The sequence below is a fragment of the Conger conger genome, chromosome 5, assembly GCF_963514075.1.
Source record: "Conger conger chromosome 5, fConCon1.1, whole genome shotgun sequence".
Lineage (NCBI taxonomy): Eukaryota > Metazoa > Chordata > Actinopteri > Anguilliformes > Congridae > Conger > Conger conger.
In genome coordinates this window covers 57,493,151-57,520,409 of record NC_083764.1, presented here as the reverse complement: position 1 = coordinate 57,520,409, position 27,259 = coordinate 57,493,151, and the positions used below count along the sequence as shown (strand labels likewise).

Here is a 27,259-nt window from a genome sequence, read left to right as displayed (position 1 = left end):
CCCCAATATGCAAGTGCAGGTTTTTGGTTTCCAGCAGTGTAAGCATGGTCAGGAACTGTAAGACAGGAATTTGTTGGTTATTTCGTACTTTGCTGCATTTAACAAAGCAAAACTTGGTTTTCCCTTTAGCCGTAAAAAGTCATTCATAAAGCAGTGTTTGTTTCCAGATGGTGAAATGGAACATCTTAGGCATCGGAGAGGTACACTCCTTTCTATTCAGTGTCTTTTGTACAAAAAGCTGCTTACTCAAGCTTGCATCTTGTTTTATCATTGTGGAATGTTAATGGAGGCATAATTCTTTTCTAGTGATTTAGTTTCAACAATGTACACATGTAAATTACACTGCTAAGGGTGTGTTGTAAAGTCTGCTCTGGAGTCTGCTGTGCAAAGAAACTGGAGAGTATACTACACATTCCTTCTCTGATCAGCTTTTTAGTTTAGACTGAATAATGGATTTCAACTAATTTATTTCTATAACAGCTTGGGTTACATTTTTTATCTGTAAATGCAAATTCACATTGATTTCACATTATCCGACCACTCAGAGGAAACCTAAAAACATTTAATAGGGAATGTATCATACCAATATTAATTAGACAGTGTCAGTTGCTATTTAATAGTTCAGGTGGTGAAACAAGTGTGAATGGTCTTATTTAAAACACCATGACCAAAAGGCATTTTGACAGAAGCTATTTGAAGCATCCAAGCAGTCTGATGAGGGGAAGATTTACCAATGGTTAGCTTCTTAAAAAATGTATGCAGTAAAAGGTTACAGTGTTAAAACCTTAAGACATGTGAGCAAAGGTAATAAATTAGGTTGTGATTTTTATACTAGTTGTTTAAGTATTTTCTCAAATTTAACATCAAGGGAACATATATAATTATTTTTCATTCCTGTTAGTGTAATGACTAACTTGAATAGCTCACTAAATCTAATTAAATACAGGACAAAATATGCTTGAAACATTAATTAATAATGTGTCTCATGAATGAATGAGAAAATCACTTCCACCCATCAAATCCCTGGGAATGTCAAATAGACTAAAATGCAGTTTTTTATTGGCACTTTAGTGTTAGTGAGATCAGCTGGTACTCCAAGAGTATTTTTCTCATTCAAAAGTCATTCTCTAAGCACCTGAACACCACATCAAGGTCTTCCAAAATTCATACTAATCCATTGTATTGTATGTGAAAAATGAATCCCAGCAGGCCATGAAAAAATCAAAAGTCACCTTTGAAAATCCAGGGTGGTTTTATCAGTCCAAGTATCCATACCATTTAAGAATATTCAAGCTACTTCCATTCCTGGTTTTCCAGAACATTCAGAGAGTTGGGATCGTTCTGGTTGTGACCTAAATCTGAAGGAGCTACATTAACGGACTGGGAATTTGAATGTGTTACTGGTGTGGTTTTTAGATCACTCGAAGTGGGACGGAGGGTTGAAGACTCTGTCTACCAGCTGTCTGATTCCTTGGATTATAAGCAAGGAGCTGCAATTGGTAGTCCATACTTCACTGCATACCATGCTCTCTTCCACAGGTAAGTAAAAAAATACAGTTACACCACAGCACTAGTATTAGGACAGAAGCCTGAAACGCCTTTGAAGAAAAAAGAGTATTCCATGCCAACTCCAGCACCACTTGGATTGTTCTCTTTTTATATGTTGGTTGACAATGATGAGATATGACATTCTAGCTTCATACGACAACATTTTAGCTTCACTCCATTTAGTTTTGCCAGTATGAGCCAATGTGTATACTTTTAGAGATATCACCCCCACCCCCCCAAACAAAAGGGTCCCCAGTGAAAAAAAGTTTTCTGATATGAATTCTATTTACAAAATTACCTCAAGATTTTCAAAGGTTTAGGTGTTCTCCTTACAAAGTTAAGGACATGTGAAAATCGAATTTTTCATTACAACACCCAAATCATTTTAAATGGCTCTACCGGAAAGACTAAAGGGAATGTGAAGGTAAAAGATTTCAGTTATCTACCAACAACAAAAGAGGTGGTGTGATGCCTCCTGGATTTGTCATGGAATGGCTCAGCAACCATCTTCGTCCGTACAAAGAGTCAGCAGGCCTACACTGTCAAGGAGCGACTGTGTGACGCTTGCTGAAAGTGCATGTGAAATCCATGATTTAAATGGCTGATGGGTGCTGTATTATCTTGGTACATTTCAGAGCACACAGCAAAGCAGGAGAGACTGTTCTTGTTCATGGAGCTAGTGGAGGGGTAAGAGAACCTGATGCATAGCTTACAGTCTTAATGCAAACATTCATAGGTTGGAAGACTGGTGTGCTAGCAGAATCATCATGGACACTGGCTGTGTGAATGGGTTCCCTTAGGTAGGAGGTGCAACATGTCAGATTGCCAGGGCCTTTGGGATGAAGGTACTGGGGACAGCAGGAACCCCTGAGGGACAAGCATTGGCAAAGAAGAATGGAGCTCACCTGGTCTTCAACCATAGAGAGAAGGACTACGTCAAGAAAATCATGGTAGGGTAATCCCTGCATGCAAAAAGAAGCCACTGTTGGGACAGTGTTGGAGATTGGAGATTAGGATGGCAATTATATATAATATATATAACAGCCCCAAGTTGGGCAACTTTTTTTTTGAAGATTGTATTTAGCACCCAAGCCTTGCAGTAGTTTTTGCACACGTTGCTGATGGCAGGTCTCAGGTGATAACGGGGGAGGGGTAATTGGCAATGCTAGACTAGGGACAAGAAAATAAAGCAATGGCGATCATCATACAGTAGTTCATACAGAACAACCCAAAATAGTTTTGTGAGAGGTACTTACCACTTCTGTAATGTTTCTCTGGATTTACATTTAGGATGCTACCAATGGACAGGGACTGAATGTGATCGTTGAGATGCTGGCCAATGCGAATCTCAGTAAGGACCTACAGATGCTTACATATGGAGGCAGAGTGGCGGTGAGCATTTCATTCCTTGATATGAATTTCTTTGCCATGGCTCCGCTGCATCCTCCTCATCCTTGGTCCACTATTATGCCTTTGTTACAGGTAGTGGGCAGCCGCAGTCCCATCAAAATCAACCCTATGGAGACCTCCATGAAAGAAAGCAGCATCATTTACTCCACTACTTTACACATGTTGGAAAATAAAGCTTATGTCAAATAACTGTATTGCGCAGTATTTTCTGTGCATATTTATCAAGGGTGACAATGATCCTGGAGCTCACTGTATATAATCTACAAGCCACTGCCGCTAGCACAACACCAGTGGATTTCAATCTCTTCGCTACTCTGTTTAATGGAACGGAATGCCCTTAAAGATGGCAGACCTCAATCCATTTCTGGGTCATGGGAGGGCCGAGGAGAAGAAGATGGATAAAATAAGTGATTGGAATTAAGCCCTTGTGTCTTTTTCTGATTAGGAAGAGAGGGCAGAGTGTGCGGCGGCTCTCCTCGCTGGAATGGAGTCCGGTTGGCTGAAGCCTGTTGTTGGTCCTCAGTACACCCTGGACAAGGCCTCCCAAGCTCATGAAGACATCATCAAGAGCTCTGGGGCAACAGGGAAGATGGTGCTGACCATTTGATCCCAGCTCCTGGCAGATTCAGATACTGCAGTGTTAACTAGCACACTGCTTCTAACAGCATTTCTTTAACTTTCTTTAAAACAACAGATGATTAATAAATGGTGAGTAACAAGATAATAGATATCAGCACGCAAAAAAAATTAAATGAAAGTTAAAATGAAAGGTCGAGACACAGCGGGGTGATTCAATTAATTGCAAACAAGTGTCGCAAGTCGTACACTTTCACACAGAATTAAAAATGTATACATTTTGTTATTGTAAGAAGAATTGTGGATTTGTGTTTAATTACAACTTTTAAGATTATACAATGAGAACAAATGGTAATTGTGAATTTTAATTCATTTTTGTATTAAATTAAATGGTAAATGATTGGCATTTATATAGCGCCTTTATCCAAAGCGCTGTCCAATTGGTGCTTCTCATTCACCCATTCACACACATACACTCAGCGGTGATTGCCTGCCATGCAAGGCATCAATCAGCTTGTCAGGAGCATTTAGGGGTTAGGTATCTTGCTCTTTCGACACACTCAGGGCGGGATTGAACCGGCAAGCCAGACAACTGCACTTACCACCTAAGCCAATGTCACCCCTATCTTTATTTACTAAAGGGGGATCTTCTGTTGTTTGTCATTTTTATACATATTATACCAATAAATAAATGATGGGTCTTTGTCGCAAACAAGACCTACAGGGCACTGTTGGTCTTCACCATCTCCATCATGTACATAGGATTATGTTCACCCCAAAATGAAAGGTTATAAGCAAATTATTATGATCGTGAAATATGATTTGCAAAAAAAATAATTAAATATTAACTATACTTTAAAATAGATTATGGTACATTTTCACTAAAGTTTATAGGTTATAATGGAAATAGCTGAAGTGTCAACACCACCTCCAGAAAATTCTGGTCTAGGATATTTTTGTCACTGCCGAGACACGTTTACTTATCTGAAGTGGCATCCCGCGGTTTTGTATCACTAATTGCTGGTTTCCACACTCCACCCTACCTGGGAGTCAGGTGTGAGGCAGTCTTGTAAATCTGCAGCGCCCGACAGGACAGAAAATGGGGCTGTTCAAACAGGTGGCTGACGTTTATTTAGCTCGACGAATAACGTTTGTTAGATCAAAACGTCGCCGTTTGTTTGCATGGTGTCCTAACTGGTTCAAAACAAGAAAGGAATCTTCACATTTATCGGTAACTAGACAAACGTCACCCAGGGCCACGCCACGCGAGAAAAAGTAGGGGTCTAATCCAAGGCTAGAAAAAAGGGCAATGTATTTTAAATATATGCAATTTTATTTTCATTGTAACTTGTCTTTTTAATTTTTTCAGTTTTTCTCTCCGAGTACACTACAGCACGCTGTGTTGCAATATTAAATGTATACCGTACAAATAAAGTTTTGCTTGCTTGCTTGCTAATCTGTTCCAGGAATTCATTAGACTGAACTCATGCATATGGAGTGAATCCCGAGCCTTCGTTCAGAAACTAAACCTGGCTGTCGTACACCCCTTATAAAGGAGCGACTTCAGTTTCCTCACCTGTAGTCTGCATTTCAGACCTTTCTGGCTAGCATCGCAAGGTTGATTTCTGCGCGTGAAACATAATGCTGGCAGAATATTGATGACCAAGTGAAAACAAGGCAATCAAGCGAGCACGGGAATTTAATACTACAACTTTCGCTCATTGGCTACAAGCTTAAGTTACTAAAACGACTTTCTTCGGTAGGCAGAAAATAATATTGTCTTAGCACGGAGCCCCCCCATCCCATCTCATCCCATATCTGTCATAGTCGCCTACCTTCTCCTGTGAGGCGTATGACTGTGTTTACGACTGTCAGAGACTGGAACGTATTCTTTATCAACATGTTGCTATGTTGCATCCGAGTTGGCCTTCACCTGACAGGTTTATTCAGAGAGCTCTAAAATGATCATAACAATAATATACAAAAAAAGATGAAACGGTGGGTATGGTTTTATTATGTGGGTAGTCTAGCTTGTGGAATTCAACCTTGTAGTGAAAGAGTGCATTTAAATAATTATCTGACTGCTTTCACATTCGTGTGTGAGTACGTGCAATTGAATAATTAGTTTAAAATTAGAGCAACCATTATTGCTTTAGTCACCCAGAGTATTTGTTTGTATGGTGGCCCAAGTGGTACAAAAGCATTGCCAGGCTTTAACGGTTTCCAGTCCAGTACGTATTGCATAAATACTGTTCGCGTGCAAGGTAACCTGGTAAGTTGTCAAGAGTTTAGTATTCTCTCAAACGTGGTTTGCAATTGATAAAGTTATATAGCGAGTTAACTTTGCAGCTGTATTTTACAACTTTAGGGCAGCGCTACAGTAGTAATTAGCGAGCGAGGTAACTAGCTTCGGCTAGGCAAGGTAAGTTACTTTATAGCACGGAAGCATGGCTTGTTTCTGCAGCTTGACCGAAGTCCAAGCTGATCAGCAGTTATTTTACCAGATGCCATACAGTTAGCGTTACTATAAAATAAGCATTTGCATATTACTTTGATCACGTAAAGTTTGCACAGCTAACGTTACAAACAATGCTTTTACTAAGTACGTGTTCTGTTTCTGTTTTTATTTTGTAGCTATAATGAGCACGTCAAAGTTAATGCGAGCCATCAGAGTGTCCGAGTTTGGAGGACCCTCTGTTTTAAAATTGCACGAGAATATTCCAGTTCCAACCCCAGGTCAGAAACAGGTAAACAATATGATCAATTTCTAACGTTATACCGTAAATCCTCAAATTGTGGCCGGGGTCTTTTATTTACTTAGGCTACACAAAGCACAGGCCTTTATTTGGGGCATGCTTGTATTCGAGGCGGGCCTTTATTTCTTTTTAGGCTTCTGTTATAGAATTTTTCTTAGAAATGAAGTAAAAGGCTACACTTAAAGTGGGTCAACACTGTTCAACACTTCCTGTAACCGTTCAGAAACGCAACTTGAGTAGCTAAACCATTGAAAGACAGATGCGCCTTCATAAAATAACAACTTGCCAGACACGCCTTCATGAACAATAACAAATTAGTGTAGATAACGGCAAGTTAAGGATCTTTTTTCCTAAAGTGCGTTTTATTGTGAGACATGCGTTTCGTTTGGAGCAGCATACCGGTAGGCTATCAAAAGATTTTCGCTTTGGTTTGGGATTTAATTTACTTTTGGATTGTCTGATTCTATTGCTAAATGTTGGGACTGATGGGCACTGAAATCTGGGGGTTATTTGATGGTTCACTGCTAAGTTTTATGTAGTTGAAAGAGTATCGGGATTTCCACCCGTCTGTTTACTGCGAGCCAAGGCAGCCGCTTTCATTCATTCATTGAACGTGCGCTGTGCTGTAAATACATGGACACCTTATTGCGTAGCCTGTACTGAGTTAATTTTTAATTTTGCCTGATTTACTTTTTTAGGCTGGAATGCCTCGCGGCAACAATTGTTTAAATGTATACTGCTTCAGCCTTTAGCAAGCTACTCCGAAGGGGGCGGCAAGCGACTGCTAGCTTGAGAGCAACGTGTTGGAGACCCATGGTGTAGGACAACCACTTTTCTTTGGCAACAGTATTAAACCAACCAACAATATAAAATGTTAAGAGCTCTTTTTTTTCATGGAGTTAAATCGAAACAATGTCTTCTAGTGCTCATGGACTGATAGCCCTACTGGTAGGCAATATTACCCCGGCTTGTATTTGGGGGAATCGACCACGCCCCCCGCTATTATCCGAGGCCCGGCTTCAAATAGAATCCCCGGACGCAATTTGAGGATTTACTGTATGCTCGCACTGTGAGAACTGTTCTTTATAATATGTGGGCAATTCAACAGTAATGTGCACCTGAGCATGAAAAAAGAAACTTATATACTTTCCGATTAAACTTATTATGGCGCAAAACGTCGATTGTGACCATTTTGAAATCTGATAAAAATGTAGGCTAACAGCGGGAAAATGCTTAATGTATTTCAGTCCCATTACCATTTAAATCGATGCTATCTGGCGGCCATCTTGAAAACATTCAAAACCATATCAGATGGTTTTCTCAATGTCAAAAACTGATATTGTGAACCATTTCAGATGACAACAAATGTGTTCTAATAAAATTTGATTGTGAAGTACATGGTCAAACAATGTTCAGATGTGTCGCATCCATAACGAATTGGTGTCACATCCATAACCTCCAAAAATAAACTGACCATATTAAAACAGACATAATAAAATAAAATTATTAAAACGTCTCCAGTGGTTGCAAAAATCAGCTGTGATCCCACATGTTTAACCTGTTGCAGGTATTAATTAGAGTACAAGCCTGCGGTGTAAATCCAGTTGAAACGTATATCCGCTCTGGAACATACAGTCGGAAACCGAACCTGCCATACACCCCTGGATCGGATGTGTCTGGGGTTGTGGAAGCTGTTGGAGACGGCGTGAGCTCTTTCCAGGTACTCTGTCCATTCTTGGATTTGGGTTTCATTTCATGCTCTAAAACAGTGAGTTTTGCTAGAAAATAATATGTATTGTTTGAATGAAACATTGTAAAGAGAGTAGCCTACTTCATTCTGAAATGTTAAGTTGTCAGTTTTTCAGCGTTACGACACGTGAAACATTACACTAGTGGAATGGTGATGGCCTGGTGAAAACAAGACAAGCAGTGAATAAGGCAATTAAATACCTCTAAGATCACAGGAGAAAGTGCTTAAGTTACTGACACGTGTTCTTGGGTGGAAAAAAGCAAGATCCTTTGTGTAGACTGTGGCTCCTAAGGTTCTGTCTTGTCTATCCTGGATAGAAAAAATATTTACAAATGTAATGAACCTTTTCTCATTAGTCAGGTGACCGGGTGTTTACTACTGGCACAGTGACTGGGGGCTATGCTGAATACACCGTAGCGTCCGAAGACTCTGTCTACCAGCTGTCTGATTCCTTAGATTATCAACAAGGAGCTGCCATTGGTATTCCATACTTCACTGCATACCGTGCTCTCTTCCAAAAGTAAGAGAATAATGCTGTTACACCCCAAATCTTGTAATATGACAAACACCTTTGAAGGACAAAGAGCATCCATTTTCTTCAATACAGTGAATTTGAATCAGCAGTCACTTATGCACCAATGGCGTGTTACCTTGGTACATTTCAGAGCCCACAGCAAAGCAGGAGAGACTGTTCTTGTTCATGGAGCCAGTGGAGGGGTAAGAGAAGCTGACGCATAGCCTACAGTCATGATGCAAACATTCATCGATTTGCAGACGGTTGACTGGTGTGCTAGCAGAATCATCATGGACACTGGCTGTGTGAATGGGTTCCCTTAGGTGGGAGTTGCAGCATGTCAGATTGCCAGGGCCTTTGAGATGAAGGTACTGGGAACAGCAGGAACTCCAGAGGGAGAAGCACTGGCAAAGAAGAATGGAGCTCACCAGGTCTTCAACCACAGAGAGAAGGACTACATCAAGAAAATCATGGTAGGGTAATCCTACACAAAGCCTTTAAAAATTCACCTGATTTGGTGTGGTCTAACGTGAAAAGAAGCAGCTTTTGGGCAGCAGGTTTCGGAGTTGTATGTGGATCTCCAAGCACTCACAAATTGACAGGATGGTTCTATTGGAGATTCCAGATTAGGCATTTATTATACTTATTTTTTGGACTTATCTGCTGCTGTAGCCTTTCCTCTTAAAAGGTTTGATGTGTTCAGAGATGCTTTTCTGCATACTACTGTTGTAATTTGTGGTTGTTTGTGTTACTGTCAGCTTTGACCAGTCTGGCCCAGCTCCTCCACTGACCTCTCTCATTAACAAGGTGTTTTTTTGCCTGCAGAACTGCTGCTCACTGGATGTTTATTTTATTTATTATTTTTTTTCCCGCATGATTATCTGCAAACTGTTGTGCATGAAAATCCCAGGAGAACATCAGTTTCTGAGATATTCAGACCAGTCTGCATTTGCATCTAGTTGCTGCCTCATGATTGGCTGATTTAAATTTTTGCATTTATAAACTGGAGTACAGGTCTTCCTAATAAAGTCCTCAGTGAGTGTATACAGCCCCAAGTTGGGTGACGGATTGTATTTAGCGCCAGAGACCGTTTTTTTTTTACACCAGAGTGAGTGCATCAGAGTGCACTTGCAGTAGTTTTTGCACAGGTTGCTGATGGCAGGTTTCTGGTGCTGACGGGGGAGGGGCAATTGGCAATGCTAAATTAGGGACAAGAAAATAAATGAATGGGAATGATGATATAGTTCATACAGAACATCCCAAAATAATTTTGTAAGAGGTACTTATCATTTCTGTTATGTTTGTCTGGATTTATGTTTAGGAGGCTACCAATGGACAGGGACTGAATGTGATTGTTGAGATGCTGGCCAATGTGAATCTCAGTAAGGACCTACAGATGCTTACACAAGGAGGCAGAGTGACGGTGAGTATTTCATTTTTTGATGTGAATTAATTTACCAAGGCTCTGACGCTTCATCGTCATGCTCGGTCTACTTTGCTGCAGATAGTGGGCAGTCGCGGTCCGATCCAAATAGACCCACGAGACACCATGAGGAACGAGAGCAGCATTATTGGTGTGGCCCTCTTCAGTCAAACAAAGGTAAGTTGGCCCTGCTACTAGCTGTAGTTGTGACCTTTAGTGAAATTTACTCTTGTCTACTTGGAGAGTTTCTAGCGCTTGGGTTGATTCCAGTTGCTTATTGTCACTCCTTACTCACTTGCATCTCTTCCTCGCGTGCTTTCCTCCTTGGCTCCACCCAAACGGAGCATGTGAAGAAGAGATTCAGGGATGAAATATGAGGACAGTAAACTCAAGGCTCAATGTGCACAGTGCAGTCTGTAAGTGTTTGCACAGTTTCTGCTCTTTTGGCTCTGAACTAGAACACATTGGATTTGAAATGATACGATGAATATAGGTTAAATTGCAACCTTTAATTACATGGTAGTCACATCCATATTGAGTGATCTGCGTTGGAATTACATCCCTTTTTGTACATATACATAGTCCTCCCAATGACTAAATTCCAAATAACTCCAAAGGCCATCAAACGTCAAGAATTAAGACTAGTTACTGAATGATTTCTTATACCTGAATTAAGGAAGCAATTGAATATACCAGAAACAGCTGAGAATTCAACTGCCCAATTAAACTAAACTGTGGGGGACTGAATAAAAATGTGCTTAGTATAGTATAGAGCCAAAAGAAAATAAATTGTCCCGCTGTCCAAATACTTATGGACTGCATTGTATAACTTGGCACGTTGTACATTGTTCCAGCCATGTTCATATTATTCTTGTTCCAGCTGAATGAACTGGAAATTACTATTATTATTATTTATTTTTTTCCCACAACCACCCCCCCCCCATCATTATTTTTTCATTTCAATTGCAAATACATAACATTTAGATGAAGCCACTCCGTACCCACCCCCCCACCCCTCAACCCACCATAATACCATAATGCAAAGACAGACAGACTTGACAAGACTTGAGAACAAGCCGATGGATAATCAGACGTGCATGACAAGGCCTTGTCCAATTTCTGGGTCATGGGAGGACCGAGGTGAAGAGGATGGGTAAAATAAGTGATTGGAATTAAGCCCTTGTCTTTTTCTGAGCAGGAAGAGAGGGCGGAGAATGCGGCTGCTCTCCTCGCTGGAATTGAGTCCGGTTGGCTGAGGCCTGTTGTTGGTCCTCAGTACACCCTCGACAAGGCCTCCCAGGCTCATGAAGACCTCATCAAGAGTTCTGGGGCCACGGGGAAGATGGTGCTGACCATGTGATCACAGCTCCTGGCAGTTTCAGAAATTGAAGTGTTAAATCCCTGTGTTGTGATTTAAGGAAGATTATTGCCATTCCGTTTAGTCTGATAAACACTGTCGGAATGGGGATCTTGTTACTGTTGCATGCTGTTGGAATTTGTAGAGGGTTGTCAGTGGTCACTATATCACTAGCTTCTAACAACATTTATTATATATTTTCTAAATGACAGATGATGTATAAATGGTGATTAATAAGTTGTAACAATGTATTTAAGATGTCAAGATAATATAACATGTAAAGATAATATATTGATATATTGACACTGATTAATACTTGAATAAAGTCTTCAATTGTTATTCCAGTTTGTGTCTTTGTGTAAGCTATTAACTGGCATTACGTTTTCAGTCATTAAACTCCATATTTAGCACATCGACTTCCATACCTGCATCACGAGGGTCCTTTCCGTTTGGTTGTGGTGATGTCCTGCCATGTGTTGCTTAAAATCCACCTTTTCAAAAGCAGTACCACGTGATTTTCCCCAGCAACTAGGGATGTCTTTAGACCCGCACCGTGGAAGCTGCTGGATCTGCGTGTCTGTAGAGCCGACTGTAAAACGAGTCAAGATTAAAAAGTAATTTGATTCTGACCTTCACTTTCTTGATGGTTAGATTACTCGGCATGGGGTTCTGAGCGTTCAGGCGTTGCACGTATTCGGAATGAAACCTGCAAGCCTAGAATTTGTAAATGCGCACCTGCTGAAATCATGAGTCACCTAAATTCTGGGTAAGTATAACGGCAACATACACAACTTATAATATTTAGCTTGCTAGCCAAATACCAGTAGCCCGCATCTGTGTCGCTTGCCCTTTCGTGGCTTGTTCAGAGAAAATTAATAGCGGTTTGAACCGATTAAAATGCGTAAGATGCACGATGCTGTGATAGTGGTTTTATTTTTATGTAGCTAATCTAGGTAAATGTCTTTTAAGCTCTGTCTTAATATGCGAGTATAGATTGTATTTCATTAAAATTCTGCAGTTCTCAGGTTGGTATATTATTGCAGTCCTATTTTTTTATTCACTATTTGTCATGTTTAGATTCGCGTTGATGTTGAACAGCATAGTGGAATATTTTCTAACGGCACAAACGTATTTATCATGCAGCAGTTTGTTTATTACTGTTGCTTAAAAACATTTGCTCTCGTTAGAAAACGGTTAATTATATGACTAATAAAAAATGTGGAAATCTAAAAGCATTCTCAGATGAGGTGATCAATGGCTTCATCGTTTACATAAGTTGTGTAACAGGCTGCAGTTTTAGTTTATCTGTTATGCTTTGAATGAATAGACAACTGAATAGAGTCTAGCATGATGCTTAGACGTAGTAGCTGTTGCCTATAATGGATGTGTTCGAGTTGCTCCCCGTAGAAACCCCGTACTAACACCTATAAGTAGCAGATCCAGTATTTAATTCTCCATTCGAAATATTAGCATTACACATACTGCTCAAGTACTGCCTTGGGGGAAAGGATATTAGTGAAGAGAGTTCGTAATTTTTTGTGTCATTTTATAAACATTTCTTATTGTGTTCGGACAAAAATATTGCTAATAGCATTAGCTGCGATATAACAAATGGAATATTCAATTTGGGGTCATTCTGAAAAAGTTACCAATAATCAACCTCCAGAACATTAGCCCCATTGGATTCGTCGTTCTAGAGATATTGGATCTGAAAATAATTCTACATGCATTTCTACATGCATTTGTACAAAGATTTAGGGCTATTGACCTTTAAAGTATGTAATATGAAGTATGAAGCTCAGGTTTTCAGGAATATTATATGTCATAATTGTCTACCAGCACAGTGAGAAATCCAAGAGGTACTGTTTAGCCTAACTAAGAATGATGCCTATTGAGAGTACCCTTCCTGTTCAAATCATGGACTAAAATGTGGTATAAGGAAAACGTTTGAACGTTTGGTTTTCTGTGATGAATGCATCTCATGTTTGTTTCACTGTTTTTCTCTACCAGTTTTTTATCAGCCTATAACAGCCTCGCAGACAAACACCTGGCTGGATACTTTAATAACACTAGGATAAGACGTCATCTCCGGCGAGCTGGACTGGTATGTCACAGGGGTTTACCTTTTGTTGAAACTTTGAAACAAGAAATACCCTCCCAAATATGCCAATGCAGGTTTTTGGTTTCCAGCAGTGTAAGCATGGTCAGGAACTGTAAGACAGAAATTTGTTGGTTCTTTCGTACTTTGCTGCATTTAACAAAGCAAAACTTGGTTTTCCCTTTAGCCGTAAAAAGTCATTCATAAAGCAGTGTTTGTTTCCAGATGGTGAAATGGAACATCTTAGGCATCAGAGAGGTACACTCCTTTCTATTCAGTGTCTTTTGTACGAAAAGCTGCTTACTCAAGCTTGCATCTTGTTTTATCATTGTGGAATGTTAATGGAGGCATAATTCTTTTCTAGTGATTTAGTTTCAACAATGTACACATGTAAATTACACTGCTAAGGGTGTGTTGTAAAGTCTGCTCTGGAGTCTGCTGTGCAAAGAAACTGGAGAGTATACTACACATTCCTTCTCTGATCAGCTTTTTAGTTTAGACTGAATAATGGATTTCAACTAATTTATTTCTATAACAGCTTGGGTTACATTTTTTATCTGTAAATGCAAATTGACATTGATTTCACATTATTCCACCACTCAGAGGAAACCTAAAAACATTTAATAGGGAATGTATCATACCAATATTAATTAGACAGTGTCAGTTGCTATTTAATAGTTCAGTTCAACAGTCAGCAGTGTGAAACAGGTAGCGGCAGGTGAAACAAGTGTGAATGGTCTTATTTAAAACACCATGACCAAAAGGCATTTTGACAGAAGCTATTTGAAGCATCCAAGCAGTCTGATGAGGGGAAGATTTACCAATGGTTAGCTTCTTAAAAAATGTATGCAGTAAAAGGTTACAGTGTTAAAACCTTAAGACATGTGAGCAAAGGTAATAAATTAGGTTGTGATTTTTATACTAGTTGTTTAAGTATTTTCTTAAATTTTACATCAAGGGAACATATATTATTATTTTTCATTCCTGTTAGTGTAATGACTAACTTGAATAGCTCACTAAATCTAATTAAATACAGGAAAAAATATGCTTGAAACATTAATTAATAATGTGTCTCATGAATGAATGAGAAAATCACTTCCACCCATCAAATCCCTGGGAATGTCAAATAGACTAAAATGCTGTTTTTTATTGGCACTTTAGTGTTAGTGAGATCAGCTGGTACTGATTTGTTTTTCTCATTCAAAAGTCATTCTCTAAGCACCTGAACACCACATCAAGGTCTTCCAAAATTCATGCTCTAAAATAATCCATTGTATTGTATGTGAAAAATGAATCCCAGCAGGCCATGAAAAAAAAATCAAAAGTCACCTTTGAAAATCCAGGGTGGTTTTATCAGTCCAAGTATCCATACCATTTAAGAATATTCAAGCTACTTCCATTCCTGGTTTTCCAGAACATTCAGAGAGTTGGGATTGTTCTGGTTGTGACCTAAATCTGAAGGAGCACATTAACGGACTGGGAATTTGAATGTGTTACTGGTGTGGTTTTTAGATCACTCGAAGTGGGAGCATTGTTCCAGAAAAGGAGTACAGACACAAACTTCTCCGGAGGGACCACCAAAGACGCATACGCGAGTGCCTGACCCAGGCCATATTCCACAAGGTGCTCGACCTAGAGGTGAGAATTTGCAGCCAGCGGACGCATTTCTCAGCAAGCTAGTACTCTGGCTGAAATACGATATTTCTTCATTTTAACCCCAATGTATTATGTGAGAAACTTCTCCCATTTCTCATTATGAAGCGTCATCATCGAATAGAGATCAAAAGGAAGCTGCAGGATTTCGCCCGGAAGGAGCATGTGCACAAAATCAAGGTATACTATGAACGTTTGAATCCTAACATGAAAGCATTGTTCTGAGTGAAAATAAAGTACTGAGTAAACGGTTGGCTGGCCATTGCAAGTGTTTTTTTATGGTTACTGTAAATTCACATTTGTTCAGAGGTAAAGGCTGACTATTTCCTGTTATAAGGAGGTTTGTTTAACACCACCTAAGAGATGGTACATGACAACAGGTTTTGGAGACTTTAAAAAGATCTGTTTTGGTACCTGTGAATTGATAGGCTAATGACCGTAGACATTATGATATATTATCAAAGGTTCAACGTTCCAAAAGGCACAATGAAGGTGCTGTGCCCTCGATATCTCCGAGGCCCCCGTCAGGGCCCAGGAACGAACACACACTGCATTCTGGGCCAGAGGTGGAGCAGTCGGAGTCCTCCATATCAGTGAGTGCTAACATTTCAGAGATCGCGTCTACTGTCATCAGATCGAGTTTCAGAAACGCTGGAGTACTTCTGTCTGTGTCAGTAATATAATTATTTACCTTGGTACTATTTAAAAAAATACATTCACCATCAGCTCCTGCCGAACAAATATCATGTACTAGGCTGGTCAGAGAAGTGCCAAGCGAGTCTATCTAATAGATATGAAGCAGGAGAGTACTGTTGCATGAATGGGACTAGATAAGTTTCCAATTGACTAATAAATGTTTAATATATATTCATTTATGAATATATTCTGTAAATTCCCCCCCCCCCCCCCCACTATTTATGTGTGGTGCTCCACAGCCTGGCTCCTCCCAGCCCAACTCAGCCCCCGGGAAGAGGCAGAGGCCGGTCCGACTCCGGCCCCTCTACAGCAACAGCACCACCGCCTCCACCCAGCGGGCCTCCCACTGCTGCAGGAGCAAGGACTCCTCCGACGACGCAGAGCCGTTCCTCTGCGCCGCGGTATGGCGCGCCCCCCATATCCCACACTCTCCCGCGGTGGCCAGTGTATGACGGCTGTGAACTGTGTTAGAACATACACGTCCAGTGTCCCGTAGCTGCAGTCCAAATCAATAGGAAAACACATTCCTCACACTGTTGCTAATGAAGCTAATGTGAGCTAATGGTCCCATTTATTTACAATAATCGAAACGCTAAAGTTTCGACCCAAGCTGGTCATCCTCAGAATGAAATAAAGCAGATACAACTAATATAGGTAATTACAAGTCACATGACCAAACACCAGAAGCGGGACACAAAGAGTGACCAAAAAATGGACAGGAACAGACTTACAAATACATTACATTATATGAAATGGGAGGATTTTTCATTTGCTACTGTGTGCCTACTCTATGTTTTGTCCCATTATATAAGGGTTCCCATCAGTCATGGTATACTTGAAGTGTACTTTATTCTTTTTGTTCAGTTGGAATGATAATGAGGGGCGACATGGCTCAGGCAGTAAGAGCAGTCGTCTGGCAGTCGGAGGGTTGCCGGTTCGATCCCCCGCCCGGGCTGAAGTGACTGAAGTGTCCCTGAGCAAGACACCTAACCCCCAAATGCTCCTGACGAGCTGGTCGGCGCCTTGCATGGCAGCCAATCGCTGTCGGTGTGTGAGTGTGTGTGTGAATGGGTGGATGAGAAGCATCAATTGTACAGCGCTTTGGATAAAGGCACTATATAAATGCCAACCATTTACCATTTTAAATGCCAAATATCTTCAGGCAAGTACTTCAGTAGGACGTGAACTACGTAAAGATATTCCTTTCTCTGTTGCTGGAGGAAATGGCATATAGAAATGATGTGCTTAGAATGAGGACCAAATCACAGACTGGCACTGTGACAAAACGGGTCCCATTTGGCTGAATAGTAATGTACTCTTTCATTGGAAGATGTGGTTTTAATTAGCTACAGTCTTAAAGGTTTCTTCAAAATGTGAAAACCTGTAGATCAACAGGGATAGTCCAATATATAATGCTATTCAGCAGCCAAACTTTCTCATTCTCCAGCTCAACAGGGAGACCAGGAGACATGTGACCATGCCTGAGTTTTCCAGTGGGATATCCCCCTACCGACTTCCAGTCATCAACAATTATGTGACGCCAGTACCCCCTCCAGTCAAGAGGAACGAGAGGAGCTCCAAAGGCACTGCCAATGGAAGGACACGAGGCAGAAGCCTGCGGCCCACCACTGCCCCGATCGTTCCCGCAGTCGCAAAGGTCAGCTTCTCTTCTGGCACTACACGAACACCCCAGGGTCCTGACAAATCAGCACCACCGAGCACCGTGTAATTCACGACTGTAAAGTTCTTGCCTTCTATTCACAGCTTAATGAATAACACCTTTACACATAGCGTAGTACTGCTCACCACCCTTTTGATGACCCCCAAAAGTCAATCAGATTTGCAGTCATTTTATTTACAAAATTTGAACAAAAATATTCTACAGTGCTGGAAGGTAATTTAAGATTGCCTCTGTGTCACTGGAATGCTTTGAACAGCAGGACTCTAGATTCCACAAGACAACGGTGCACAGCAACGTGTCGGTTACCATGACGTTCTACGGAAAGGCAGTCCACCTAACTCCTGACACTGTGGACAGGAGGGACGAGGTCAAGGTCTTCCAGCAGCATTGCGGAGGGGAGAATCTCTGTGTCTACAGGGGGAAGCTGGCAGAGGGAGGTGAGCAGGCTGGCTGTGTCCCTTGGGAAGACCCCTGCTGTACTGTGGGAGGCAATTCAGAGAGGTTTTAGCAGAGGTTAGCCATGAAATATGACACAATAACTGTATTGAAAAAATTAAAAACCTTCTACGGAAAAGAAAAAGAAAGTGGGCCTAACTGACCTGGGAATGGTTTTAGCTGTTTTCCCATAATAGGTACTTAAGGACTGGGCTTAAAGGAGATGATACTGGATTGTTTGTTTTGAGGAATGAGCCAGGCTGGATCATGCATTTTTCATTGGCTGTGTGTTCCCAGGTCATGGTTTAATACTGTGCATGTTTGTACCGCCGTTGATGATGTCTCTATGGGACGCCACATTCTGCAGCGCAGGGAATAGATAAGATAAGATGAGATAAGACATACATTATATTCCCGCATAATCTGTCTCGGGTACCAAGCTGCTGTATCACACAACACACCTGCCAACAACGTCACAATGCACATACCCGCATAAATGGTAGGAATTTATATAGCGCCTTTATCCAAAGCGCTGTACAATTGATGCTTCTCATTCACCCTTTCATACACACACTCACACACCGACGGCGATTGGCTGCCATGCAAGGCACCGATCAGCTCGTCAGGAGCATTTGGGGGTTGGGTGTCTTGCTCCAGGACACTTTGACACAGCTTGGGCGGGGGATCGAACCGGCAACCCTCCGACTGCCAGACAACTGCTCTTACTGCCTGAGCCATGTACCTGGATCATACGTGCATACACTGGTGGTGGTAACAGGGCTCTTCTGTCTCACAGAGGCCTTCCAGTTCATCTCCAGAAGGCACCTGGGCTTTCCGTTCAGCCTCACCTTCTTCCTAAATGGCATCCAGGTGGAGCGACTCAGCTCCTGCTGCGAGTTCCGGCACCGGCGGGGCTCCCGTCTGGGAGGGAAACGCGGCCATTTCGGATTCACCGTCCTGGAGGGCGCCTCCCCGTGCTACAAGTGAGGGCAATCCTCCCCATCTCGCAACAAAAACGGCTGCATTTAGGGAGACTGGGCATATCCAGAGCAGAGCATCACCCACACGTTTTTTAGCTCACCCTTAGCAATTGTGGATTTGTGTTTAGTAGCAATAAACTGAACATTTCAGCTCTTGAAGTCTACAATATCAAATGACCGCGAGTAAATGGCAAAAACAAGGCAAAAACAAATCGGTATTTGAGCTGAGCTAGTGCTCCTTCACCTTGTACATATCCTCTGTTTGTCTTTTCTAACGAGTGGTTTGGGTCGAATTTGTGGTCATTGTAACCTCTAATAACCACTTATTCTAGGCAGCTTGGAAATAAATTAAGCATTCGATTTAAAGTGCCCTTTCAAGGGTTCCACAGTCGTGTCTGAGCAGGGATTGTGGTTTGGTCACAAGGTAGCTGTGGGGACACTCTACACTGCAGTCTTTTTGACGCAATGCGGTGTTTTCCCAGGTGCATCATAGCCTTGGGCTTGGACAAGAAGCCGACCCCGCCTCCGAAGAGGCTCCAGAGGGACGCGGACACTGCAGGCAGGTCCCTGCAGATGTCTGGGGTGGCCAGAAAGGCCGATGCAGAGGATTCAGGTCAGCGCGCCCAGCTCCACCCAGGGCTACAGTCCAGCCAGGGCCAGGCTGAGCACCACACCCTGGCCACTGCAGCTCGAGAGGACCATCCTGTGGAGAGTGCACAGAAAGCCCAAGATGGTACAGTGAAACACTCACATCACCAAGTGCTGTCAATCTGTGTGCGGCCATGTTAATGTTCTCTGTGTTCATTTGGATATTCTATCTCTTTCCTTAAATGTCCTTATACCTTTTACGAAGTATAATTTTTAATTAAATATCATTTTATTCTTCTAAAATTGTATCTATTTTGCCTTGTCTTTTTTGTCTTTTTATGCCCATGTAAAGCACGTCAAATTATCATTGTATATGAAATATGCTATATGAATAAACGTGCCCTTGCCTTATGAACGTAAATGCACCTGATCTACAGAGTATGAGGAGGACTTTGAGGAAGAAGACGAGAGGGTGGATGAAGAAGCGGAGGACGCGAGAGGCAGCGCTGCGGTGAATGGGGTGTCGTCTGGCCTGTCTGAGGAGGGGAGAGATTCCCACTCTTTCAGCAAAGAGGACAAGATGGAGGACGACCACCGTGAGGGGAAAGATGATGAAAAGAGCGGGTACTCTGACAGTGAGGTGGAAGAGGAGAAAGCCGGTGAGTATTCTCTGCCTTATTCTCCACTAAACGGCAGACTATACTGGGAGAAAAAAGGTTGTTTGGAAAAGTAACGGGCCAGTTTCACGGACATGGATTAAGATTAGTCTTGGACTAAATTGAGTTTTGTGTTGAGAATCTCCATTAAAAATGTTATTTAGTCAAGCACTAGGCTTAGTCTGTGTCTGTGAAACATGATGTCTGGGCTAAATCTTGTGGTAATGTCATAAGGAGATTATCAAAAAATATATAATTTTATGAATGCTTTATTGCAATTTTCCAAGACAACGCACTGTTCATTATCTTAATTTTTTTGTAACTTATAGACTGTTTAATGGCACTCATTGTCTGTTTTAAATGACATGCCTTGAAATATTATTTTGAGTACTCACACAATGGATTACCTGTTCCATTATTGCAACTCACTACATGTGCTCTACAGAAGAGAAGAAGAAATCATCACCTGTCTGCCCGGGGAGTGTCTCACCCTTCTCAGGGAGTAGGAAGGAAGACCCAGAGAGTGAGACAGAGGAGGTCAAGGAAGCCATGATGGACAATGAAGTCGACCCATACTCCAGATCCACTCACCAAGGAGGTGACACCACCACAGGGTACGCTTAATAGGGCAGCCTGTAGCCTAGTGGCTAAGGTACATGACTGGGTCCTTGGTTTGAACTATGGTTTGTGGTTCAAACCCCTGTGTAACCACAATATGTGGGCCCATGAGCAAGGCCCTTAACCCCACATTGCTCCAGGGGGGATTGGCCCCTGCGTCGTCAAATCAACTGTAATTCACTTCAGCTAAATAACTGTATTGTAAATACCCTCTTCCAAACTCCATTTGATGGGTGACAAGCCTGACACCGCTGTGCCCAGGCTTTTTTCAATGACCTTCCTGCGTGCATTAGGTCTTCTAACTGTCCACTCTTTTCAAACACTGTTAACAACCTACCTGTTTAGGACAGCTTGTAACACTGGTTGTCGTACCTAGTATGCTCTTCTGTTTGTCTAGTTATGTTTTTTTTTCTCCTGGTTGCTTTCATATTGTATTCATTGTTTTGCTTTTGTTATTTCACTCCTGCTCTTTATGTTGCACTCTGTATTGTTCGTTGTATTGTACTGTACAGTTGTTTGTGCATGGGAAAAGTGCTTCACAATAATAATGTATTATTATTATTACAACTCCACATAGAGAGAAGCCAAAGGAAGGAGAGTACCTGGGCACAGGGACTTCTGGGAAAGCCGAAGAGCAGCCCAACGCTTACTCTCCCCCCGCCTCAGTGACAGACCTGGACAGCGAGACACATGAGGTCCATGGAAGTGAGGCAAGCGAGACCAGCCTGGAGGAGTCGGACAGCAGCCTGCCTTCAGAGGAGAAACACGCCACCAAACGCAGGGTGCATGGACAGCAGGGTAACTTCTAAGTATTGTGTAACGTCAGGCTTTCAGAAATATTGGGCTGGATGATATCAGAATCTTTAATAATCTGCTGGACAGTATAGAATGTGTGGCAAAGACATAATGTAAAATTCACACACAGTAACCTAATTAAGTCTCTGATTAATTTGAATATATATATATGTTTCTGTTTCAGTTATTGCCATTAAACCTTTGTGATTGATTAACATTAGCAGCACTATGTCTTGTTTATGTGAGGGATCTGTTTCACAGCATGATGACACAATTATATTTACTACTGCACTTCTCTCTGTTCTCCCCTTGCCTGTCCCAAGCCAAGTCGGTGCAGGAGCAACTCACTGCAGCCGTAACCAAGGAAACCCACTTCGGCTCAGAACTAGAAATGAGTGACAGCAGCTCTGATCAAGATGAGCCACCCACCACGGACCCAGACAGAACACCGGAGCCGGACCAAACTAAAACAGGTATGACTATTTCTGATAGTGTCCTAATAACAACGTCTGGAAATGCTACATTGTATGGGCTAGTGTAGTGGATTACAGAGGATTATGCAGAGGATTATGAGTTATATCAGGAGAAGGTAAATTAAAGGTACATTTCACATTGATATCATAAAATACTTATTTGCACAGAGTTGATAATGCATGGAATAGCTTGCGACTAGCAGGGACTATGGGGGTGTTCCTTAGGAAGCTTAGGAAGTCTGCCACCCCATGTGTGACACATATTTAAGGCAATACAATTGATAGAGTCCATGAACAGACATACCAAAATGCAAAAACATTCCTTTACTCCAAAACCCTAAACTCCTGTCTGTGTTCCCCAGGTGTGGAGGCAGTTGCTGTTGCAGAGGAGAAGAATGCTGGGGGGAAGGCTACAAGCAGCGATGGAGCTCTGAATACTTCCAATGTGGATCTGACTCCACTGGATGGAGAGCTCAGGTCTGTGGAAATTGTAGAAGAACAAGAACCAGGCCAAGAAACAGAGGATGCACACCCTGATATGGAAGGGGAGAAGGGGAAATTAGGGGATACTTCCGATGTGGATCTGGCTCCACTGAATGGAGAGCTCAGGACTCTGGAAATGGGCGAAGAACAAGAACCAGGCCAAGGGACAGAGGAGGTGCATCCTGATATGGAGGGGGCAATAGAGGACACAGATCTTCAGGCACAAGAGCCAATGGAGAAGGGGGAAGAGTCTAAAGAGGAAGCACAAGAGAGTGGAAATAGTAATACAGGGACAGAGTCACAGACCAATCCCGCTGAAACGGTGAAGGTGGGCACCAATGCAGGAGAAGGAAATCTGACGGACCAGGTGGCAGAAGATGGTGGGGCCCTGACCGAAGGACCAAGCCCCACACTGCAGGTAGTGGAAGAAGAGAAAGCGAAGTGTGAGACTGAGAGACGGATAGAAGAGGACTCTGTGTCCACTACCTCTAATGAAGCCACTGCCTCCATCTTAGAGAAGCAGGATGTGAGAGCAGAGGGCACTGGTGAGGAAGAGGAGATGGTAGAAAAGGCAGGGGAGACGGAAGTGCTGGTAGACGCTGCAGTCTCAGTGGCTGAAATCAGAGCAGAACATTCAGCACAGGCCACTGAGATCAGTAATGCAGAAGAGGAGACGGAATCTGAGCAAGAAATAACTGACACAATAAACGAAATAACTGACACCTTGAATGGAGGGGCAGAAATGATGGCTGGAGGAAAGGATGGCACTGAGGGAGAAAATAAAGAGGAGACAGAGACTACAGTGGAAAAGGCTAACGATGAAGAGCAGGAAGAGGAAGGGGAATCACAGACTGGGACGGGAGACACTGAGTCCAAAACGGAAATGACTGATGACACAAACAAAGAGAAACTAAGCCAAGCAATGGAAGGGGAAGATAATGGTAAAATGGATCCATTAGTTAATGATGATAAGGAAGAGGTTGTGGGGACTATGACGCCAGACGTGGGTGTAAATGAAGCCTCCACTGCAGAATCAGAGCCTGGTGCTGAAGAAGGAGGCAACGGGGATGAGTCTGATACTAAGACAGAAGTAGGCCAAGATAAATATGAGAAAATCACAACTATGTTGGAGGATAGTGAGGTTGCAGACATTACTGTGGAAGAAGCCGAGAGAAGCATTTGTGGGAGTAATGTAACAGAAAAGGAGAACACAGAAGGGGAAACTGAGTCCAGTGTTTGCGAGAAAGATGAGGGACTCGAGAGTGAAGAGATGAGTGTAAAAGAGGAGGAGAATGTACGGGACCCAGAAATCAAGGCAAATGGGTTAGAAACTGAGATTAAGGAAGGAGAGGTGGAAGTGATGTATGCTGAACTGGGATCCTCAGGAGATGAAGTTCAAGAGACCCCAGTGGAAGAAGAGCCCAAGAGTGAAAGCAAGGCAAATGGTTTAGGAACCGAGATTGGTGAAGGAGAGATGGGATCAACAGGAGAGGGAATTGAGAAGACCCCAGTTGGGGAAGAGCCCAAGAGTGAGACGGAAGCAAAGCAAACCACAGACCAAGAAATTGAGGGCAAATCCCAGTCCATTGAGACAGATATGACCCCAGCTACAGCTCCGGAAGCTGAGTCTCTGTCAGAGGAGACTCTGGACATGACCGAAGGGACACTCGTAGACATAGAGCACACAGGGAGTGGCATGAAGAACGGAGATACACTGGGGCAAAGAGAAGTAGAGGAGGCTGCAGAATCCTCAATTGCACGCGTGACAGTGGGGACTACAGGAGGAGTGGAAACAGGGCCGTTGGCGGATGAGCACGGGTCGTTGAATGAAGAGAACGGTGGAGTGGAATTGAAACCAGGAGAGGGCAACCCTGCATCAGACAGTGCAGAGAGAGACGGCAAAACTGAGGTACCTGGAGACAGTATTGACGTTGTTAGGGGTGACGCTGACATGAAAGACGCCGGAGAAGAGCAAAAGGTCAGAGCTGCAGTAGAGCCTGAGGGTGGAACAAAGGCGGGAGGGAATGAGGTAAATATTGACACTAAGGGTCTCCCAGATGAAAGTCCTGGCAATTCAACGCTGCAGGAAAAGACGAGGGTGTCTAAATCAGACGTCACAGATGATGGACTGGAGATGAAAGCGGAAGATGAGTCAAGTGCTCAGACCAAACGACAAGAAGAAATTGAAGAGCCCGAGAAAGAAACCCCAGGAGTGGAAGCTAATGTGACTGAGTGTGACGTAGAAGGAAGTGAAGGCAAGTTGGAAGACTCTTGGGTGCACACAGACCGCAGAGATCCACACGGTCAGGAAGAAGGCACAACAAACAACACAGAGACTGGGAGGGAGGGCAGTGAGACATCAAACGGGGAAGGCCTGGGCTCACACAAGCCAGGAAGTGCTGCTCTTGAAGTCGAGAGCATTGCGGCTGAATCCATGGCGGATGGGGTTAAAGGCAGACCTGAGGAGGAGCTGGGGATGATGATGATGGCGGACGAGGAAGAGGCAACTGCAGAGAAGAAAGAGGGTCAGGACGCAGCAGTTCTGGAGAAAACCTGTCACCCCAAAAAGAGCAGAGATGAACCTTCCATGCTCCGTTCCAAAACGGAGCTCAGAATCGGAACGAAATTCCCCCCGCCGCTGATTAGGCGTAGTGGAAGCTACACGCTAACGATTGCGAGGGAGGGGCTGAGCCTGCAGACACTTGCAGGGAGTGACCGTGAGACAGAAAACCCTCTCGCGTATGTGCAGGCAGCAGCAGCAATCGCAGAGAATGCCTTTACAGCCTCCAATCAGAAGCTCCAACACATTGATACACAGGTAAAAAATATTTATCATTTCATTTTCTGAGCTACATTTAAATTTGTATAGAATTTTACGTTTTTATATCCCAAAGGCAGAATTAAGCTATATATGTTGTAGCCTAAATTTGTTTAAAATGATTTTTGTTGTTAATGGATTGTATTTTGTGTTTTCAGGACATGTGATTCCCAAAGGCACAGCAAGGGAAGATGGACACAGACCACTTGGCCTGTTGAGAAAACTCAACATCATATTTTTTTGTGCTGTACATTATGGAATTGTAATTGTACATAGTGTAGCTGTAATGTGTAAATACCATGCAGAACTATGGTCCCCAACAGAAATCACAAAGTGAAGCGGCGGGGGGGGGGGGGGGGGTTGTCAAAGCTCTCAGCCTGCTATCCAGCAGTAACCTGTTTCAAATGAGCTAACGGTTGTGAAAATGTTGGTTGTACAGAGAGAGTCGTTTGCGATGGCAGATCATCACCCTGTACGAGTGGTCACATATCTTGTCTCCCTCTTATTGTTTCCATTGTGTCCCAATGACAACGGTGACCTGACACGAGAGATGGACTCCATACTGAAAGGAGGTGGGGAGTGAGCCTTTCATCAAGGCCCTGAAAGGCGATACAGGCCCAAGCCCGGCCCGGCCCCCGCAACAGAAATAATTGATATCCAGAGCACGGCGCAAAACGTCATTCCGCCGTATGGGCGAAGCATCGGGACAACGGTCGTCTCAGCAAGCTCCTGCCAGCCTTCGGCACGGAGCAGAGGGGGGGTGTCTGTCACAGCTACACCCAACGCGCAGTGCGAAATTACGGCCCTTTGTGCGATCGCAGAAAAGCATTTGTGTAGAACACTTTCCCCTTGCGGGTCCAGTCGGATTCAGGGTAAATTGCGTGGCATGCAGTCCGTTGAATGGTTTCATTCACTTGAACTGCTGCGTGTGAAAAGAACTGTTCATTCTGAATGTCTTGATTGCTCCTCAGAAGTGTTATTTAATGTAATATTAAGCTGTATGGCAAATATGCCAGCTGTATTTCAATGTTCGACACTGATTTTTGAATGGAATTATTGTGCATGATTAGCACATCTCACTCGTATACTGTCATATACTCAAGTCATATCCAACGTACTTGTATGTAGTTGACAGCTGTTGACAAAACAGACATCAGTGTCATAGGAATACAGTATTTAGATTATTTTTTATCTTTTGATGAATGGAGTATCAACCAGAAAGGAATACACTTTATATATTTATATTTAAACATAAATGCTGCTATTACAGCTAATATATGTTTGTGTGTTGAAACATATCTAGCTTTGTCTACTGTATTTTGATTAATATTGCAATATTTTTGCAAAGCAAAGCTGCTTTGAATAGGCCGCTTCTGTTGCTTTTAAGTGGAAATGCACTACAGCAAGTGAAGGCCTTCTTCTGAAGTTCTGTTTTACTTAGAATTTAGTGTGTCAAGGATTAATTAAATCTTTTTCCATCACTTGTTTTAAAATTATTTTCTACATTATTCAGGTTCTTAGTGTTGCTGAAGGATTGTTTTGGATTTTAGGATGGAAGTGGCCACTAATAAGTCCCGGGAAGGCTTTTTGAGCAGTTCTGTCTAGAATAAATATCTCTTCCGTTTAGGCACCATAGTTAGATAGATAATAGGTAGTATTCAGTTTTTGTCCCTTTTTCTCTTCTTCTATCCCGAGGATTGTGAAAACTGTAGACCATTTTTTTATTTCCACTCCAGAAGTGTGTATGTGGTCTAGTCTATGCAACCATGAAATTCATGATCAAGGTATTATAATACAGATCACAATAGCATGCATAAATGTGCAGTACAAATGTTGTTTCCCATAATATATTTTCATATCAAGCACTAAAAGCCTATAATGAAACTTCACTTTGGCAAGTCAAAGAATAAACACAACATGTCTTGCAATTTGTTTGGCCATAACTTTTATC

General features: G+C 42.5%; 3 protein-coding genes across 5 annotated transcripts; all 3 read left to right on the top strand.

Moving 5' to 3' along the window:
- Positions 1 to 7: 7 nt before the first annotated feature.
- LOC133128929 (quinone oxidoreductase-like) lies at positions 8 to 3,565 on the top strand. The gene is made up of 7 exons (XM_061242736.1): positions 8 to 57; positions 1,417 to 1,539; positions 2,184 to 2,235; positions 2,349 to 2,498; positions 2,839 to 2,940; positions 3,031 to 3,138; positions 3,404 to 3,565. The coding sequence occupies exons 1-7, from the start codon at positions 8 to 10 to the stop codon at positions 3,563 to 3,565; spliced, it is 747 nt and encodes a 248-aa protein (XP_061098720.1).
- A 1,870-nt stretch (positions 3,566 to 5,435) lies between these two features.
- LOC133129085 (quinone oxidoreductase-like) lies at positions 5,436 to 11,673 on the top strand. Of its 3 annotated transcripts, none has more exons than XM_061242910.1 (9): positions 5,436 to 5,532; positions 6,169 to 6,281; positions 7,858 to 8,010; positions 8,397 to 8,560; positions 8,706 to 8,757; positions 8,878 to 9,027; positions 9,876 to 9,977; positions 10,059 to 10,154; positions 11,176 to 11,673. In XM_061242910.1, exons 2-9 carry the CDS (start codon positions 6,174 to 6,176, stop codon positions 11,335 to 11,337), a joined length of 987 nt encoding a protein of 328 aa, XP_061098894.1. In that variant the 5' UTR covers positions 5,436 to 5,532; positions 6,169 to 6,173; the 3' UTR covers positions 11,338 to 11,673. The 3 variants fall into 3 exon arrangements, with proteins under 3 accessions (XP_061098894.1, XP_061098893.1, XP_061098892.1); XM_061242909.1 differs by lacking the exon at positions 5,436 to 5,532 and adding an exon at positions 5,694 to 5,806; XM_061242908.1 differs by lacking the exon at positions 5,436 to 5,532 and adding an exon at positions 5,813 to 5,956.
- A 1,633-nt stretch (positions 11,674 to 13,306) lies between these two features.
- LOC133128927 (glutamate-rich protein 3-like) lies at positions 13,307 to 27,236 on the top strand. Its single transcript, XM_061242735.1, has 15 exons — positions 13,307 to 13,438; positions 14,945 to 15,070; positions 15,194 to 15,265; positions 15,550 to 15,678; positions 16,021 to 16,182; positions 17,229 to 17,429; positions 17,719 to 17,899; positions 18,694 to 18,880; positions 19,360 to 19,610; positions 19,903 to 20,124; positions 20,567 to 20,735; positions 21,317 to 21,537; positions 21,858 to 22,007; positions 22,370 to 25,308; positions 25,467 to 27,236. Exons 1-15 carry the CDS (start codon positions 13,307 to 13,309, stop codon positions 25,473 to 25,475), a joined length of 5,151 nt encoding a protein of 1,716 aa, XP_061098719.1. The 3' UTR covers positions 25,476 to 27,236.
- The last annotated feature ends 23 nt before the right edge of the window (positions 27,237 to 27,259 follow it).